The sequence below is a fragment of the Anastrepha ludens genome, chromosome 2 (genome assembly GCF_028408465.1).
Source record: "Anastrepha ludens isolate Willacy chromosome 2, idAnaLude1.1, whole genome shotgun sequence".
Lineage (NCBI taxonomy): Eukaryota > Metazoa > Arthropoda > Insecta > Diptera > Tephritidae > Anastrepha > Anastrepha ludens.
The window spans coordinates 57,304,166-57,320,013 of NC_071498.1; the positions used below are offsets into that span (position 1 = coordinate 57,304,166).

The 15,848-nt window shown below is 34.8% G+C and overlaps 2 protein-coding genes across 3 annotated transcripts in view; one reads left to right on the forward strand and one right to left on the reverse strand.

Moving 5' to 3' along the window:
- Window positions 1-4,245, reverse strand: part of LOC128863077 (nuclear protein localization protein 4 homolog) — a 111,427-nt gene extending 107,182 nt beyond the window's left edge. The window contains exon 1 of the mRNA XM_054102036.1: window positions 4,114-4,245. Coding sequence (XP_053958011.1) covers window positions 4,114-4,245 — 132 coding nt within the window. The remainder of the gene's footprint in view (window positions 1-4,113) is intronic.
- Window positions 1-14,924, forward strand: part of LOC128871535 (putative cyclin-dependent serine/threonine-protein kinase DDB_G0272797/DDB_G0274007) — a 71,845-nt gene extending 56,921 nt beyond the window's left edge. For both annotated transcript variants that reach the window (XM_054113361.1, XM_054113362.1), the window contains exon 3: window positions 7,734-14,924. In XM_054113361.1, the coding sequence (XP_053969336.1) occupies window positions 7,734-10,043 (2,310 nt within the window). In that variant the 3' untranslated portion in view covers window positions 10,044-14,924. The remainder of the gene's footprint in view (window positions 1-7,733) is intronic.
- The last annotated feature ends 924 nt before the right edge of the window (window positions 14,925-15,848 follow it).

A 15,848-nucleotide genomic window follows, 5' to 3' on the forward strand; every position in this document is an offset into this window, starting at 1 on the left:
AGTAAACACACACACACACAACCCTACATGCCTATATACTTATACAAACAAGGATTTTAATGAAAATTTGTTACCGCTATCATATCAACATTTTTTATGGGATTTTTCTTTCGTTTACTGCTTTTTGTCTTGTGCGTGTTTTTTTTTTCTTTTTCGTCATTTTTCAAGCAAACCAAAGTTATGGTAAACACAATGCATTGGACCACTGTGATAAGTTTACTGCCGCACGCTGCCTGTCAGCAGAATAAAACATGCTGTGGGTAATGTTCACGGAAAACGAAAAGGAAATTGCAAAGAAAATGAAAAAGGAAAGTGAAAATGAATGCTTGGCTGCATGCTTGGCCGTGTTGAAAGGCGACATTTTGTCTTACAGCGAAAATTGAAATATGCAAGTGAAGCAAAATTATTAAAGGTTCACTCATTTATTTGCGTTATTTGTGAGCGAGTGCGCTATCAGTGACAGCGGCGGCCCAATACAAAAGTAGCGGCGACAGTAAGCAATTCATCATAACATAATAAAAACGTGTGACACCTACATATATACAAGTTAGGGTGGGGGAGTGAAGGGTGAAATGCTGAGTTGGAAAACTGACAAAAATGCAGCCAGCCAAGCAACGAACCAACCAGGCAGTCACTCAATCAGCCACTATGCCAGTAACCGCTTTCGTTTGTGGCCTTGAGAAATGTGTGCGCCACTGCGTACAAGAGCGTACAAAGTGTAGTGTGAAGGACGAAGTTTGCCGCAATTGTGCTTGAGTGAGAATTTAGAATTTTTTTCCCCTTTTTTCTTTTTTTTTAGTTTTTGTTTCTTGTTTTCAGTTAATTTTTTTATTTTTATTAAGTGACATTCAGCCCTAATGCATAATGCGTTAATGTTATGAATGATTTTGTGCCGAAAACTACGAACAAGGCATACTTTTAGGTGCAGCTCTCTCTGCTATACACATACATGTTTGTCGGTACTTGGTATGTGTAATTATTTATGGCTCATATCTGCATGCACGTGCCTACATATTATAAGCCCGCAGAGATTTCAAAGTTTTCAATTAAGTGCACAAAACTAAAGTTCAACTACAACAACAACAAAGAAGTTGAAATGAAATATAAGTAAATGAAAACCAAAAACTAGCTCACCTGCGCATTTATTACGGTAAAAATATGCCGTTGCTCATACATACACTTGTGTTCATAATAATAGCAGCGCAACATATTGCGAAGTTTGGACTATTTATTTATTTTTTTGTTAATTCTTTTGTAAAACTATTTATTTATGCTACAAAAACATTGTTTGACGCAAAGTTTCAAATTTCGTACAATATTAAAAAAAAAAAATAATATCAATCATAATAATAATATCATCAAAATTTAATTTTTTTTGCTTTTTTAGAATTGATAGAAGAATATCGAGTGTGCAGTTTTATAATTATTAAAGTGAAAGTTTAACGTAGATATCTCAAAAGTTGTGTTGCTTTTTGGGAATTTGTTTTTTTCTTTGCTAGCTGCTTTGTACATTTTCTCCATATAAAAAATATCAAGAAGAAAATTCATAACACGTGCGTTTTGAGTATTTCACAAAATGCTATACAACTATATACTAGAAATTACTCTAAAAATTCTGATTAAAAAGTTTGAAATTTGGATAAAAAATTTGTTACATTTTTTTAAATTTTGTACAAAACTTGAATAAAAAAATAAAAATTAAAAAAGAGAATGAAATTCAAAATAAAAAGGCAAAAATTAAAAAAAAGCTGAAAAATTGTATCTAAGAACTACATACAAAATAAATCAATTATTACAAGAATTAAATAAATAATATATGTAAGTATATATATAATTGGCGCATACACCCTTTTTGAGTGTTTGTTCGAGCTCCTTCTCCTATTTGTGGTGTGCGTCTTGATGTTGTTCCACAAATGGAGGGTCCTACATTTTCAAGCCGACTCCGAAGGGCAGATATTTTTTATGAGGAGCTTTTCAATTGCAGAAATACACTCGGAGGTTTGCCATTGCCTGCCGAGGAGCGACCGCTATTAGAAAAAACGTTTTCTTAATTTTTGATCTTTCACCGAGATTCGAACCGACGTTCTCTCTCTGAATTCCGAATGGTAGTCACGCCCAACCCATTCGGCCAAGGCGGCCGCCGAATAAAAATAAATAAATAAACAGTAACAATTTTGCAATATGTGGGACTGCTCTTGTTGTGAGCACAAGTGTATGGATACATATAAATGTAAACAGCAACAAAACAACAAGCTACTTACATATGTGCATATATTACGTGTTCATTTGTTAGAGCACTCTGGGGAAACTTCACAACTGAAACACTTTCACTCACCTGTAATGAAAATAAGATAAAAAGAAGAAAGATATTTAGAAATTGGCTGTAAGTTTTCAGAGCAAGTAAATTAAATACTTATTATAAAATCGTAGAATAGTTACATAAATATATAGTTCTCATATATACATGCATACATACTTAGACACACACATACATACAAATACATACATGAATGTGTATTTAATAAAGTGTGAAAACTTGTTATCTTGTCCATGCATACCTATGAATGTAGTAGTGACACCGGAATCTGTGCTTGAAAGTTGGCTAGAAACTTTTAATTGCCTAAATGGCTGACTGGCTGAAAGTGGAATAGAGTAAGCGCACTATAAAAGCCACTAACAAAGATTTCAACAGCTTGCAGGCGCAGCAGCAGCATTGACAGCGTGTAACTGTTGCCGGCAGTTCCACTTCAAAGCACTAGCGTCAAACCACCCACCCACCCACTTTGGCGCACACTCAAACAAACACACAAATAACGTACACATACACACATTAAAGCTCACACTCTCAGTCACACCTACATATCCTCTCTCTATAAATTTTAATATTTGCCTCGCTAAAAACAACAGTATTGCATTAATTTAAACTAAACTTTTTTCTGTTCTGGTTCTTGTTGTAATTTCGCATACAAGTTTTTCGTTTACTCATTGTTTTTGTTTTAGTTTTTTGTTTTCACTTTTCCGTTTTTGCGGTTTTGTCCACATTGCGCGAACACAAATAAAATCATAAATGCGCATTTTGAAATTCATTAAGCGTTGCTCAACATATGCCAACAATATAAACTTAATTTAAAACGTTCTTCTATAAGCGAAAATATGAATTTTTCCAACCGACATACAAACATATTTATTCAGACATTTTGAGAATATGCGAATACGCTTTAACATGAAAGCAAGAGATGGAAAAGAAGATTTTTGCATTTTTCGCATTTTAAATAAATTTTTTTTTAGTTCTTCCGGCCGCATGAACTATATTTAATATGAGTTGAAAAAGTTGTATAATGTTAAAAAAAAATTTAAAAAATATGTACACATAAATTTAAGAATTATAAATATATAAATTTTTATAATTTTTGGGTAAGATTTTATAAATTTTTGTATAATTTTGTATTGGGTATGGGAATAAGTTTCCGTCCTTTCTTAGGCCTCTGATAAAAAATTCACATTCGTTTGACTTGATCCATTCATTGAGCCAGTTTGCCATGCTCTCGTAAGAAGTGAGGGCTCACTGCATTGATCGGAACAGATAGTAATCCGAAGATGCAATGTCGGGAGAATACGGCGGGTGGGGCAATATTTCCCATTTCAGTCCCTTTAAATATTTCTGGACTGATTTAGCAACGTGTAGCCTTGTCATGTCTACCGAACCATTCAGGCCGCTTTTCTATGAGAGCTCGATTCAAACGCATTAGCTGCAGTCGGTAACGATCGCCAGGGATGGTTTTAGATGGTTTAAGGAGTTCATAATAGATGACACCCTTCTGATCTCAACAGATAGACGCACAACATAACCGTTGAAGCAGGAAATTTGTTTTTCGTTATCGATGGACCTGGTTCATTTGGCAGGCTCCAACATTTTCGACGCTTAGGGTTATCATAATAGATCAATTTTTCATCGCCAATTATGATGCGATGCAGAAAACCTTTTCTTTTCTGCCGTTCAAGAAGCATCTCACACGTCCCCAAATGTCTCTCGATATCTCTCTTCTTCAATTGATGTGGCACTCAGTTACCTGCTTTCTGGGTCATTCCCATCGCGTGCAAACGTTTACCGACGCTTGATCTGTCAGCATCCCAATCTTTAGACATATCATCAAGGGTTCGATATGCGTCTAAATCCAATAATTGTTGTAGTTGAGTATCTTCCAACTTTTTCGGTCGCTCTTTGCGATCTTTATCATTCACCATTGGAAGCGCCAATCTTTACAAGTTGTATTTGAGGGAGCGTTATTACCGTAGATATTTATCCATACAAGACACCTTTCAACTGCACTTTTCTTTCAAAGGTAATAATGAAGCATGACTTTCCGCAAATGCTGTTTTTTCGGCACGAACGTAGACCTTTTTGACGTCAGATAAAAGACGGATATTTACGGTTTGAAGTGAAGTCAACTACTGCGATTGAGACCTCACACATACACCTTCAAATCACCAGTATATTACTAGAGCGATCTCAAAAATAGTATCAGCAGCGACACCTCTTTTACGAGGACAGAGACTTCCATACCCAATTTAAAAATTTTTTATTATGAATTTTTTTATAAAAAAAAAAAAAAAAAACTTAACCAATTGACACCCTTTTTTACTTTTATAAAAGTGCTACTGTTTTAGGAAAACAAACAGACTGATGTCAATCGATTGATTAAAGAAATTTTATAAATTTCTATAAATATTAAAAGAAATTGTAGCTGAACCAATTGGCATCACTTTGCTCTTTTTTTTTCTTCTTGCGTAAAAAACGGTCAACTACCACAGTTTTATAATGATAAAAAAATAAAAAAAAAATTTTTTTTTAAATATAAGTAAAGCATAAAATATAACTTATAAATACATATTTTTTTTTTAATTTTTATAAGTTTTACTGTTTACCAAACAACCAACAGAGTGACGTCAATGGGTTATATAATTTTTTTTTATAAAAATTAACAAAAAAAATATTTTACAAAAATATTTAAAAAATTTTAACTTTTAAAATTTGACAAAATTTAACATTTTACATTTATTTGTTTAAGTTAAGAAGAAGTGTGCTGGTAAACTACTTCACGCGGGGCCATGTATATCCACTATAAGATTTCCTTTTTTTTATGTGTTTTAAAGCTCATTACATATATATTCATTTATATATATACATATATATATATATATATGTATATATAATATATATATATATATATGTATATATAATATATATATACTTATATATATACATTTATATAAAATACGCTTATACGCTTTATTGGGTGTCTTCATTTTTATGTCTGTAACTGTTTATGGAATCTGCGCATGTATATATGTTTTCATGAGCAAAGTGAAAGATTCTAGAGAAAGTGGCACAAGAAATTGCTAAATGTAATACTGCATAGGTATATACAGCAGTGGGCAGAATTGAGTGCGTGGCCCAGAAATCACACACTTACCCACGCACACCTTTTCCCTCAACTCTTCAGACACATGCAACATGCAGGAGCAATGGCCTAAAACAGCTGGGATCCAAAAGTGTCATATATACATTTGCATTTGTGGTGAACGGTATTGAAAAAGAAAAGAAGCAAGATCTCATTTCCTTAACATGCGAGTGTTTTTGTGTTGACGAAAGTTTCCCAACCTGTAGATGGAGACTCGAGTAAGTGCACACAAAATGTGGCTTTGTGTGAAATGGTATACATAGACCATTTAAGGTGCTTAACTTAAGTCACTGAAAAAAGAGGGTAGAGTGCGAAATATTGCAAATAGGAAAATGGGGAAGAACAAGGAGTATTTTGTGGAAAGGCATGAATATTTTCTTGCTTACACCTAATTTTTGTAAATATTTTAGCATTTCATATCAAATTAAGCAGTTTTTGTATGAATGTATTACAACTACACAGTATGCCTGAGAATGTGTGCGCACATATGCATGTATGTATGTACTTTCTGAAGTATTTGCGGTATTTTGTTAAGGTCGTTTTCCTACTTTTTTACTCTTTGCGCTTTATTGTTGTGCCCGCCCATTAAGTTTTGTGTGAATTTCCTTTGTAAGGCAATGTTCTTTCCCCCCAATAGGCGTGAGATGCACACGTATCCACATTTTCGCCAACGTTTGGGTTCACTTCTCTCTAAAAAAACAAGTGTGTATGTGTGTTTATGGGTGGGAGTGTATCTTCAAGTATGATATTATGGTTATTGTTGCTACTTGTTTTTTGTTACCACTATAAGTGCCTTTTCTTTTTTTAATGTTACTGACATTTGTGTATGTGGCTTGTTATTGCTGTTTACTGTTTCTTGAGAATAAACAGCAAGTTTATGTGGCTTTTCCGGTTTTAGGGTGCTTCCATTTCTTAGAACCATGCGCAGCGCATTATTTTGGTGAAAATGGTCAAGTGGATGTACCCAAAAATAAAAATATGTGAGAGAGAGCAGCCAGCAGAGACTAAGAATCAGAAATTAGCAACTTTAAAATTACTTGCTTATTAGCGCTACAATGGCTCGTATAACAGAAATACTTTAAAAACTATTTTCAAGCGGTTTATTAGATTTTCGAGAAGTATTCAAGTATAGTGAAGAATTTAGAAAGTATTTGGAATTGTTTATGAATTATATTTAAACTCTTAAATAAAATTGTTTACTTTAAAAAATTTCAAACTTTTTCTTATACCGGATACTTGGTTTCCAAGGAGTTTTTCCAAAAATTTGGTCCTTAAGAGGATGGCAATTAGACTACGGAAATAAATTTATAGCACATATCGTAAGAGCAGACTTTCTTGTAGTTCCAGCGGGCGCTTAAAATCGATAACACGTTTATGTTTTATGTCTTTTTTCTACAAATTCACTTTTTTAGCAACATCTTAAGAATTTTTGCTCCAGCTGCAGAGCGACGGCAGAAATTTAATGAGTCGAGTAGTCACTGGAAATGATATCTGACTATTTGAATATGACCCGGAAGCCAGTAAACAAAGCCAGCAGTTGGTTGAAAGAGGGGGAAGCGGCTAGCGAAGCGAGATGGACCAAGTTACGACTGAAAGCAATATTGGTCGTGATTTTTAGACATTCATAGTTTTTTTCTTATTGCAACTAGTTATATTTAACATTCAGTTAAAATACTCATAGTGAATATATTCTTGTCGATAGACAATGACTGAATTGTTCTATATATATGGAGTCGTGCAGCCGCTATGGGCATACATTCACGTATACGGCCCGAACTCTCTTCAGAACGTTTTTCGTTCACTGTGCACCAGGTTTTTGGCGAAAAAGACACTTCAAAGTTGATGCAACCACTCTTCAGCTGCGATATGGCAAAGTGGATTTTGAACAATATTCCTTCTTTTTTTTGCTTCTTACGGTTAGGCCACAAATATATACAGAAACCCTCGTACATGCGTATTTATTTAGTACTTCATACAGCTCTCTTCTGCTTTCGGTTTCTACTCTTGAACGATATACTTCCAAATATTAATAAATTTCCTTCAATTCAGAACCTTGCCTTTCATGCACGGAGATTCGAACCGACGCAATTCCGAATGGTAGTCACGCACCAATCCCTTCGGCTACCGCGGCCGTACATTGCAGCATAACATCACAAAAATTATGTAGAGCCTCACAAATTATCCTACTTTTTATGTTACTTTTTTTTTACTTAATTTATATTTTTTAATAAGAAAAATTCTCCGTTTTCTTTTTTTTTTCGCCCACCACAGATGGACTTGGCGACCGTACCACCGGAGCTTGAAGAGCTCCTCATCTGCAGCTGCTGCCATCTGCCCTTCAACGATAACGATGCCCTGCCCAAGCTGTTCACGTGTCGTCACTACTTCTGCCTCAAATGTGTCAATTCATTGCTGCGCGAGGGTAGCGATGAACTCTACTGTGTACACTGTTGGAAACGCACCGAACTACAAGGACCCGAGCCACGCACCGACAGTCTACCCACCTACAATGCGATTTTGTATCTCACTCAGAATTTGACTTCGCTTAGTTTGAAAATGAAAACCGGCGAACGTGATCATCAGCAACGTTCCTCGTCGATTGCTTCGAATGGATCAACTGGTGCGCTCAGCGGGAGTGGCGCACTCAATAGCAGTGCCAATAATAACAACAACAGCAACAACGACGGCAGCAATAGCAATATTAGTAGTATTGGTGTTGGTGTTGGCAACAGCAACAACAACAGCGTTGATAAATTAAAAATGACCGAAAACTGCATGACCCATGCCATGCCGAACACACTGTGGTGCAGCGTTTGCAATATGTTGCTATGTCGTGCCTGTGCCGCTACTGAAGAGCACCGCTCACATTTGGTGAAGAACAAAATCGAGGCTAAAGAATCACTACGTACGGACATATCAAACGAACTGCTCGGCATGCAGAAGACGCTTAACGATGTACAACATCTAGTTTTGAAGCAACGCGATTTTCTGCTCAAAATATTAGAAAGTTGCACCACGCTCAAGACGCAAATCGAGACGGAGCTGATCAATCATATGCCCACTCTAGAGATTTCCGAAATACGTGACAATTTGTGTAAGGCGCGTTTGTGTCTCGAAATGCTGGACAAGCAAACGCCTGCCGAGGCAATGAAACTCTATACAACGCTGCATGGCGAGAAGCAGCGTCTTATGGCCAAGTATCAGGAAATGTTTTTGCAATGTAAGCTAGACGATATGATTCGCAATTGCGGTTATGTTTTCGATTTTGACCTTATCAAGCAGGCGCTCGTGCAAATGCACAATTGCGTGCTCAATGGCGGCAATTTGGATAATTTTGGTGTGGGCTCAGTGATTGGGGGTCTGAATGGCATTACTGGCACGCATCATCAGAATCCAGTTTTGCTTTTGGCCAACTATTGCATATCGCAATTGTACTCCCGTCATATGTTGGTGCTGAAGCAGCAGCAGCAGCAACAGCAGCATCAACAACAACAGCAGCAACAGCATGCGCAACAGCAGCAGCATCAACAGCAACAGCAGCATTTGCTATCAAATGGTCTGCTCACGTCCATGATTTCACATGTAAGCCTCGCCAATTCGATCAACGGCAATATTCCTACTTCGAATGCCAATTTTACACACGCAACATACGCACAGGCACTGCAGCAGAACCAACCGGCGAGCAATAGTGTTTCGCAGCAACAGCAGCAACAACAACAACAGCTACAAGCAAACAATCCCTCTTCGCCGGTGCACAAGACTTACGCCGACATCATTGCGCTCTCCAACAAATCCACTACGAATTTGCAAAATGCTCAACAACAACAACAATTGCTACAGCAACAACAATCCACGGGTAGTAGCTTTTCGGAAATTGCACCTATTGGCACACCAGCCACCACATCCTCCACTTCGGTAGTCGTTGGCGCACAACGCAATGCCACATCACATCTTTTTTCTAGCAATGACCTCAACGGTTTAGGTTTAAGCCTCTTGCATCTACAGCAGCAAACTGCTTCCAATGCACAGCAACAACAATCGAAATCAACATTGTTACTCAATCCCAGCGTACACGTCTACCCAATTTATTACTTTAACATCGAGATTAACGGTCAGCATTCGGGACGTATTCTTATAGAAGTGCGCAGTGATGTAGCACCGAAAATGGCTAAGAATTTCAATGCACTTGCCACGCAGGAGCTCGGTTACGGTTATAAGGGTTGTCACATTTTCCAATGTTGGGAAAATGAAAGTATTATTACGGGCGATTTTGAATTGAATAATGGACGTGGCGGACGTTCTGTATACGATGAGGGCTTCTTTATGCCAGATGATACTAAAATATTAGCCATACGCGGTTCGGTTGGCATGCGACGCAGTCAGAAGCGTCATGATAACTTAGGACTTGTAGGTTCACAGTTCCGTATAATTTTAAGAGAAATGCGTGGATTTACCGGAATTTTTGCATTTGTAGTTGAAGGCTTGGATTTGGTAGAGAAGATATCACAAACGGGTGATGCAACGGGCAAGCCCCAAAGTAGCGTTGTTATTGTTAGTTGTGGCAAATATCAATTAGGTTAGATGAAATGGAAGCGTTTGGAGATGTATGGCTTCTAAAAACACAAAACAAAAAAACGAATAGAGATCGGAACGGTACGTCGAAGTTGAAATCATTTAATTTTGGGATGAGAAAATATTTGAGATGAAGGTTAGATGATAGTTTTTGGCAAGGAGTACGGCTTTTGCAGACTGTAGGCGTGGTAAGGAGATGTGAGTATCTCCTTGAAGAGTGTTAAGTAGTAAGTTGGTGCAAAAAAAATAATTTCTCCATTATTGAAAAAATTTTATTATAACTAATATATAAAAAAGTTGTTCTAGAGAGTAAATAATTTTCAGAAAACAAAATTATTATTTTTTCTTCACGGTGCTCAGTGTTTCGACTATTTGAAGTCAAAAGGAAAAAAATCAATATCAACCGAAAAGCACAGGCCCTCCAATAAAGAATAGCCATTGAATTTAGTTAAGAAAAAGTTTCGACTCATGCTGGCATATAAATATCTTTATTGGTTAAGGTTGGATAAAAAAATTTAATATTGCTTTTCAGCCTTTGCTTTGCACTATCACAAAATTTAGAGTTTTACTTTTCGTAGGTGTAAATATTTTAATTTCTCTGAGTTTTAAGGAGATTTTTCCATTGTCCGAAAAATTCTTTTCGAGAATTTACGCAAAAAGAAGTTAAAAAATCGAAAATTACATATATCTGCAAAGTCGCCCGAAAATATCGAATTATAAAGTCATAAGTTCTCTAAAAAAATTCTCTACATCAAATTCTCTAAAACATGCACCTACTTTCAATATCTTGCGAATCCGTACAAATATTTGTTTACTAATAAGCCAAAGCATCTACATTTCCGAATGTATTTTTTTTTATAGAAAAATTCTACACAAATCATAAATACTTCGACGTCATAAATCTATCACACTTGTAGAATAATTTCGAATTAAAAAAATAACACTTGGTTTTTAAAGGTTCACAACCAAACGCAATTAAACTGATTAGTCGATGTCGCGGCGACTTTGCTGTTTCTCAAAAAAAAAATTCGTTGAGAGGGCGACTTTACGACTTTTACTTTCCTCTCTCTAAGTTGAACAATTATTTTCTATCACTATGACTACCATCGCTCTGACTTTTTTCCATCTACATAACTTTTTATAGTCGAAACATTGTGAGGCTATCGTTACACGTAAAATACATATGTTAACGAGCATAGGCCAACATGGATTCTTTCTTGGTTTTTTTTTTTTGTTACGAGAGACTAGATTTCACTGGATTTTTGTGCGCTTAGCACAATTCTGAGATGCCAAAAATGCTCAGACGTCATGGTTTTAAAAAAAGTGTCGAAACAATCTTATAAAAAATGTTTTAGAGGGTTTTCGCTCATATTATTCGCAAAATCTGGGCTCCTAGAGGCCTCAAACTCTACTCTAATTGCATCCTACACCAAAGCAACCATACATGCAACTTACAAAAAACAAACAAAAAACCAGTTTTTCATTAAGCGGCATTAACCCTTTAAGGACCAGGGATTGCGCTCAAATCGTCAATTATAAAACTACAGGCAACTCATACAAAATAATACTCGGGTGTTTTTAGAATCGCTGATTCGATGGCAGTTTTGTTAAGATTCAAAATGGCGTATCCGAGATGGCGGACGCAAAATCAAGAAGTTCAGCTAAACTCAGCAAATTGAAGATGAAAAAAATACTTCGCATACTAATCTCATTAAAAAAAACCGAAAAGAGCATCACCAAATTGAAGATGAGAGGGTTTTGGCGTCGTTAATTATGAATCTGGTGTTAATCTTTCAAAATTCCATCTAAGTTGGCGTACGTGAAATACAAATGTATGGTATTTACCGGCAATTTTCTCTTAACTATGAATCATGAGTAACGCACAAAACATACATGGAACACTAGTCTCATAAAAAAAAAAATAGAAAAGTACGAGAAAAAGAATTCAGTGGAGTTTGCAGACTTTTGACATTAATGCGTTATTAGACCGACTGGGCTGACTTGATTAACATTCGGATGTTTTTTTATCGATACGAAAAGACAGAATACCATGCGTAAAAAATCTTTTAATTTTCGACACATCCATGCTTCTGGCATAGCTTAGATTAGGTTGACGTGGTTGGCTTGCAGTCACGCATTGACCGGTTCGGGCCTTAGATATACCTGATGGAGTTCATTGGTTATGCATATTAAAATAGTTCACCCGCATGGTGTCTGTTTCTATTGCGAATTGCGAAGGAGGCATTTCCAACCCACTGCTGGTATGTCTTCGAATTCGTCAACCTGTGGAGCCTCAAATATTTGAAGCGTGTTTTGAATAGCAATGCTGCAATGCTTCTGACGTAAGGTGGATAGTATGTTTTACTTTTACACACTCTCATACTGAAAAAAGAGATTGCTTTCACTATAAAAGCATCAGAATTTCAGTAGTCAAACTTTTTGCTTCACCAGATGAGCGAATTTCAATTTCTTCTTACTCATGCAACGCCTATGCTCGTGATATCTGAGCATTTTTAATTTTTTTAAGCTTCTTTCTGCACTCATCTTAAGCCGTAATAGTTTGTCGTCTTCGGTGACCTCAGGGAATTCTCCATTTAAAATTTCTGTAGAACATTTCAAGTCTCTAATTGCAATGTTTAATTAATTAATAAATAAATAATTAAACTTTCATATAAATTCTTTAAAAAGAGAGTCAAAACGACCCACCAGTTAGAAGTTAGAGGGTTAAAGTGTGCTGCCAAAAAATTCTACCTAAATTTTTATTATAGGTCACTGACGATAGTAATGGCATTTGAACTCGACTTATGCGTTATATTTCAAGTGAATTAAAGGCGTTTATGGTATGTCCAAAAAAAAAGTTATACTTTAATGTATAGTAAAAAAATTTCGGAAGAACAAGAGCGCGAGTTGATCCAAATGCGGTCAAATTGTGATGAAATGGAGCCAGGTGCTCCTGGCGTTTGACTACTACGCATGAGTACCAAGGTCTCTAATTGGTCTGATCGAGAACCCAGACAACATCCAAAAAATTGTTCCCACAGTGGTACATCTCAATTGTTCTATTGCCACGTAATTTTTTTTTTTTTTTCTACTGCACACTTTTTTATTTGTGTGTGATGGAATTCAACTAAGGCGTATAGTGAGCTGGCTTGACAGGTGACGCTACTTTTTTCTAGATATAGTTCGTAATAAAATATAAATAATTTATTCAAATATATAAAAACAGTTTGGTTAATTACAAATTGCTATACGTGAAGAATTTATATATCTTTCAAAAATTTATATGAAAAGCAAAATCGAATTTCGTACCAAAGCAACAACAGAGATTGTGAAATGAAAAACTAAAGAGAATTTTGCAAGGCTTCAGGTTTAGATATAAGCAGCCAATTAGTAGGCAGAAAAAGTGGCCCACAGTTGAAGATTATACATACATATGCATATCTTTGTGTGTGTGTAACATGTAAATAAACTCAAGTTGGAATGAATCTTCCTGCTGTTAGAAGGCTATTTCTGCGATTAGCAAATAGCGCCAAAGCTAATATATGTACGTATTATTAGTATAGGGAATTAGGTACTGCGACCTGGAAGATCTATTGTGCGCCCTAATGTATGTAATAATCCATATATCGAAAATGTTAGAAAACTCGAAAACAACTCTTTGAATCACTTTTTACTTGTTTTTTTTGTTTTTCGTAAGAATATGACAAATATTGTTGCATAGAAAACTATAAACAGGAACAACAAGAAAATATATTCATAGGAAGTTTCATTTTAGACTAATTTTAAGCAACTAAACGATATGACTTGAATACATAATTTGTCACCGAAACATACAAACAAGAACAAAGTGAAAACATCTAGGGAATTTCTACTCATGGAGTAGTAAGCGTCATTTTAGCACTTTTGTAGAGCGACAAAAAAATAAAAACAAAAACTGGAACTAAAACAAAATAAATAAACCTATGAAACTATGCGATGAATAGTTAAATTATACGGAGAATCCACGAAAACTTACATACCTACATAGATTTACTTAGAGGTTGAAGATTAGCCGATTAACGAAACAAAAGTATATAAAAAAATCATATATATAGATAAACTGAGCCAACAACGCTATTGAGGAACTAAGCCTAAAACATAAAATTATCGTTTTAAGCAGTGAAGCGAAAGTAAAAATAAAATAAAAAACAAATATATATATACAAACAACTATATAGTTATTTATATAAATATTATCTCGATGTGTAGCTTTCGAATGTTAATATAAAATTGAACCAAATATATATTAGACAGACTCAATTAAAAACGTACATGCATATATATTTAGTAGAAAGAACAAGAAAAGAACAAAGAAAAAACAAAAACAAACATATGGGTAAATGGATGTACACAAAGACAAATTATATTAAAAAAATAAAAATAAATAAATGTTAAGAGTAAATAATTATATTATTAAACGTTGAACTTGAATGTCCAAAGAAGCAAAAACACACAAATAGGGCGAATAAAACTTAAGTGCGCGTAAAAAAAGAAGTAAATGTGAAATTAAATATTGCATCTAGAAAACTATCCAGTATTAAACGACAAATTCCATAAAAATATTTATAGCAAAATGCCGAACTTAAGCAGCAAAACACAATACTTGCAAATTATACCAAAAAGAGTAAGTAGTCTAATAAATAAAATATTTACTTAAAAACCAATAAAAGAAAATAAATTCAATAAAAAACCACACAAACACAAACAATGTTGAATATTGATAAATAGAATACATTTATCTAAAACATTTGTGTTGAAATGCGCTACAAGTGTACCTGTCTTCAAACGTTACATAAAAAAACAAAGTTTAGAAAAAAAAACACAAAATATCCAAGCAACCGCCGACAAAAGTTACGCATGCAAAGGTTTGAAAAGAAATTATTAAAGAACAAAATAAAGAACATTATACATATATACCTACTATATATATACCTACTATTGTATATATACCTAGTTAGAGGATCCCTTCAACCTTTTGAATGTACGAATTTTTCCATAATAAAACCAAATTCTAACTTTACTATCTTATTACTTTTTGTATACTACGATTTTCAATGGTGAAAACTTTTACGAAAACGAAATATGAATATCTACCTACAAGGGCACATACACATAACTAGTTAAAAAATTAGATTCGAAGCACACGCGTTTAAAAGAAAAAAAACCCCAGCGATTTTCAAACTTATAAACAAACTTTTTCGGAAAATTAGTTGACGAAAATAGCTGAAAACCGAACATGCGAAGATTCCACATTAAAATAAGGATATATTTTTCGAAAATACAAAACACTTTCACTGCGAAATTAAAAGATTTTTTGAAAAATAGAAACAAAAAAAAACTTTCTTCCCGATTATTATTTGAAGAAAATGTTTACTAATGTATTTATAAATGGATGGTTTCCAAACTCAATGTTGATGGAACTCACAGCAGATATTAAACTTAACTTTTTTTTTTTCCTGAATGGAACGCTTACGGAAGAGTCTTGAAAAATTGATTATGGAAAAAGCTTTAACATGGATTTTATATACCAACGATCAAACCCGGCCACGCCTCACTGGGGCTCAATTTCATATGAAATTATTTTTCTATTGATGAAAGCATTAATGTATCGGTTGTGTTTTCAGCTGCATATGAACTATCGATGCCGATAACTATGGTTTGACAGCGAAGAATGGTAAATTGTTGATATTTCAGTTCCATAAGACTGCGCAAATCATCATGAATGGTTTAACGTCAGAACAACGTTTCCTAATAATGGAAATTTGCTTTTAAAAA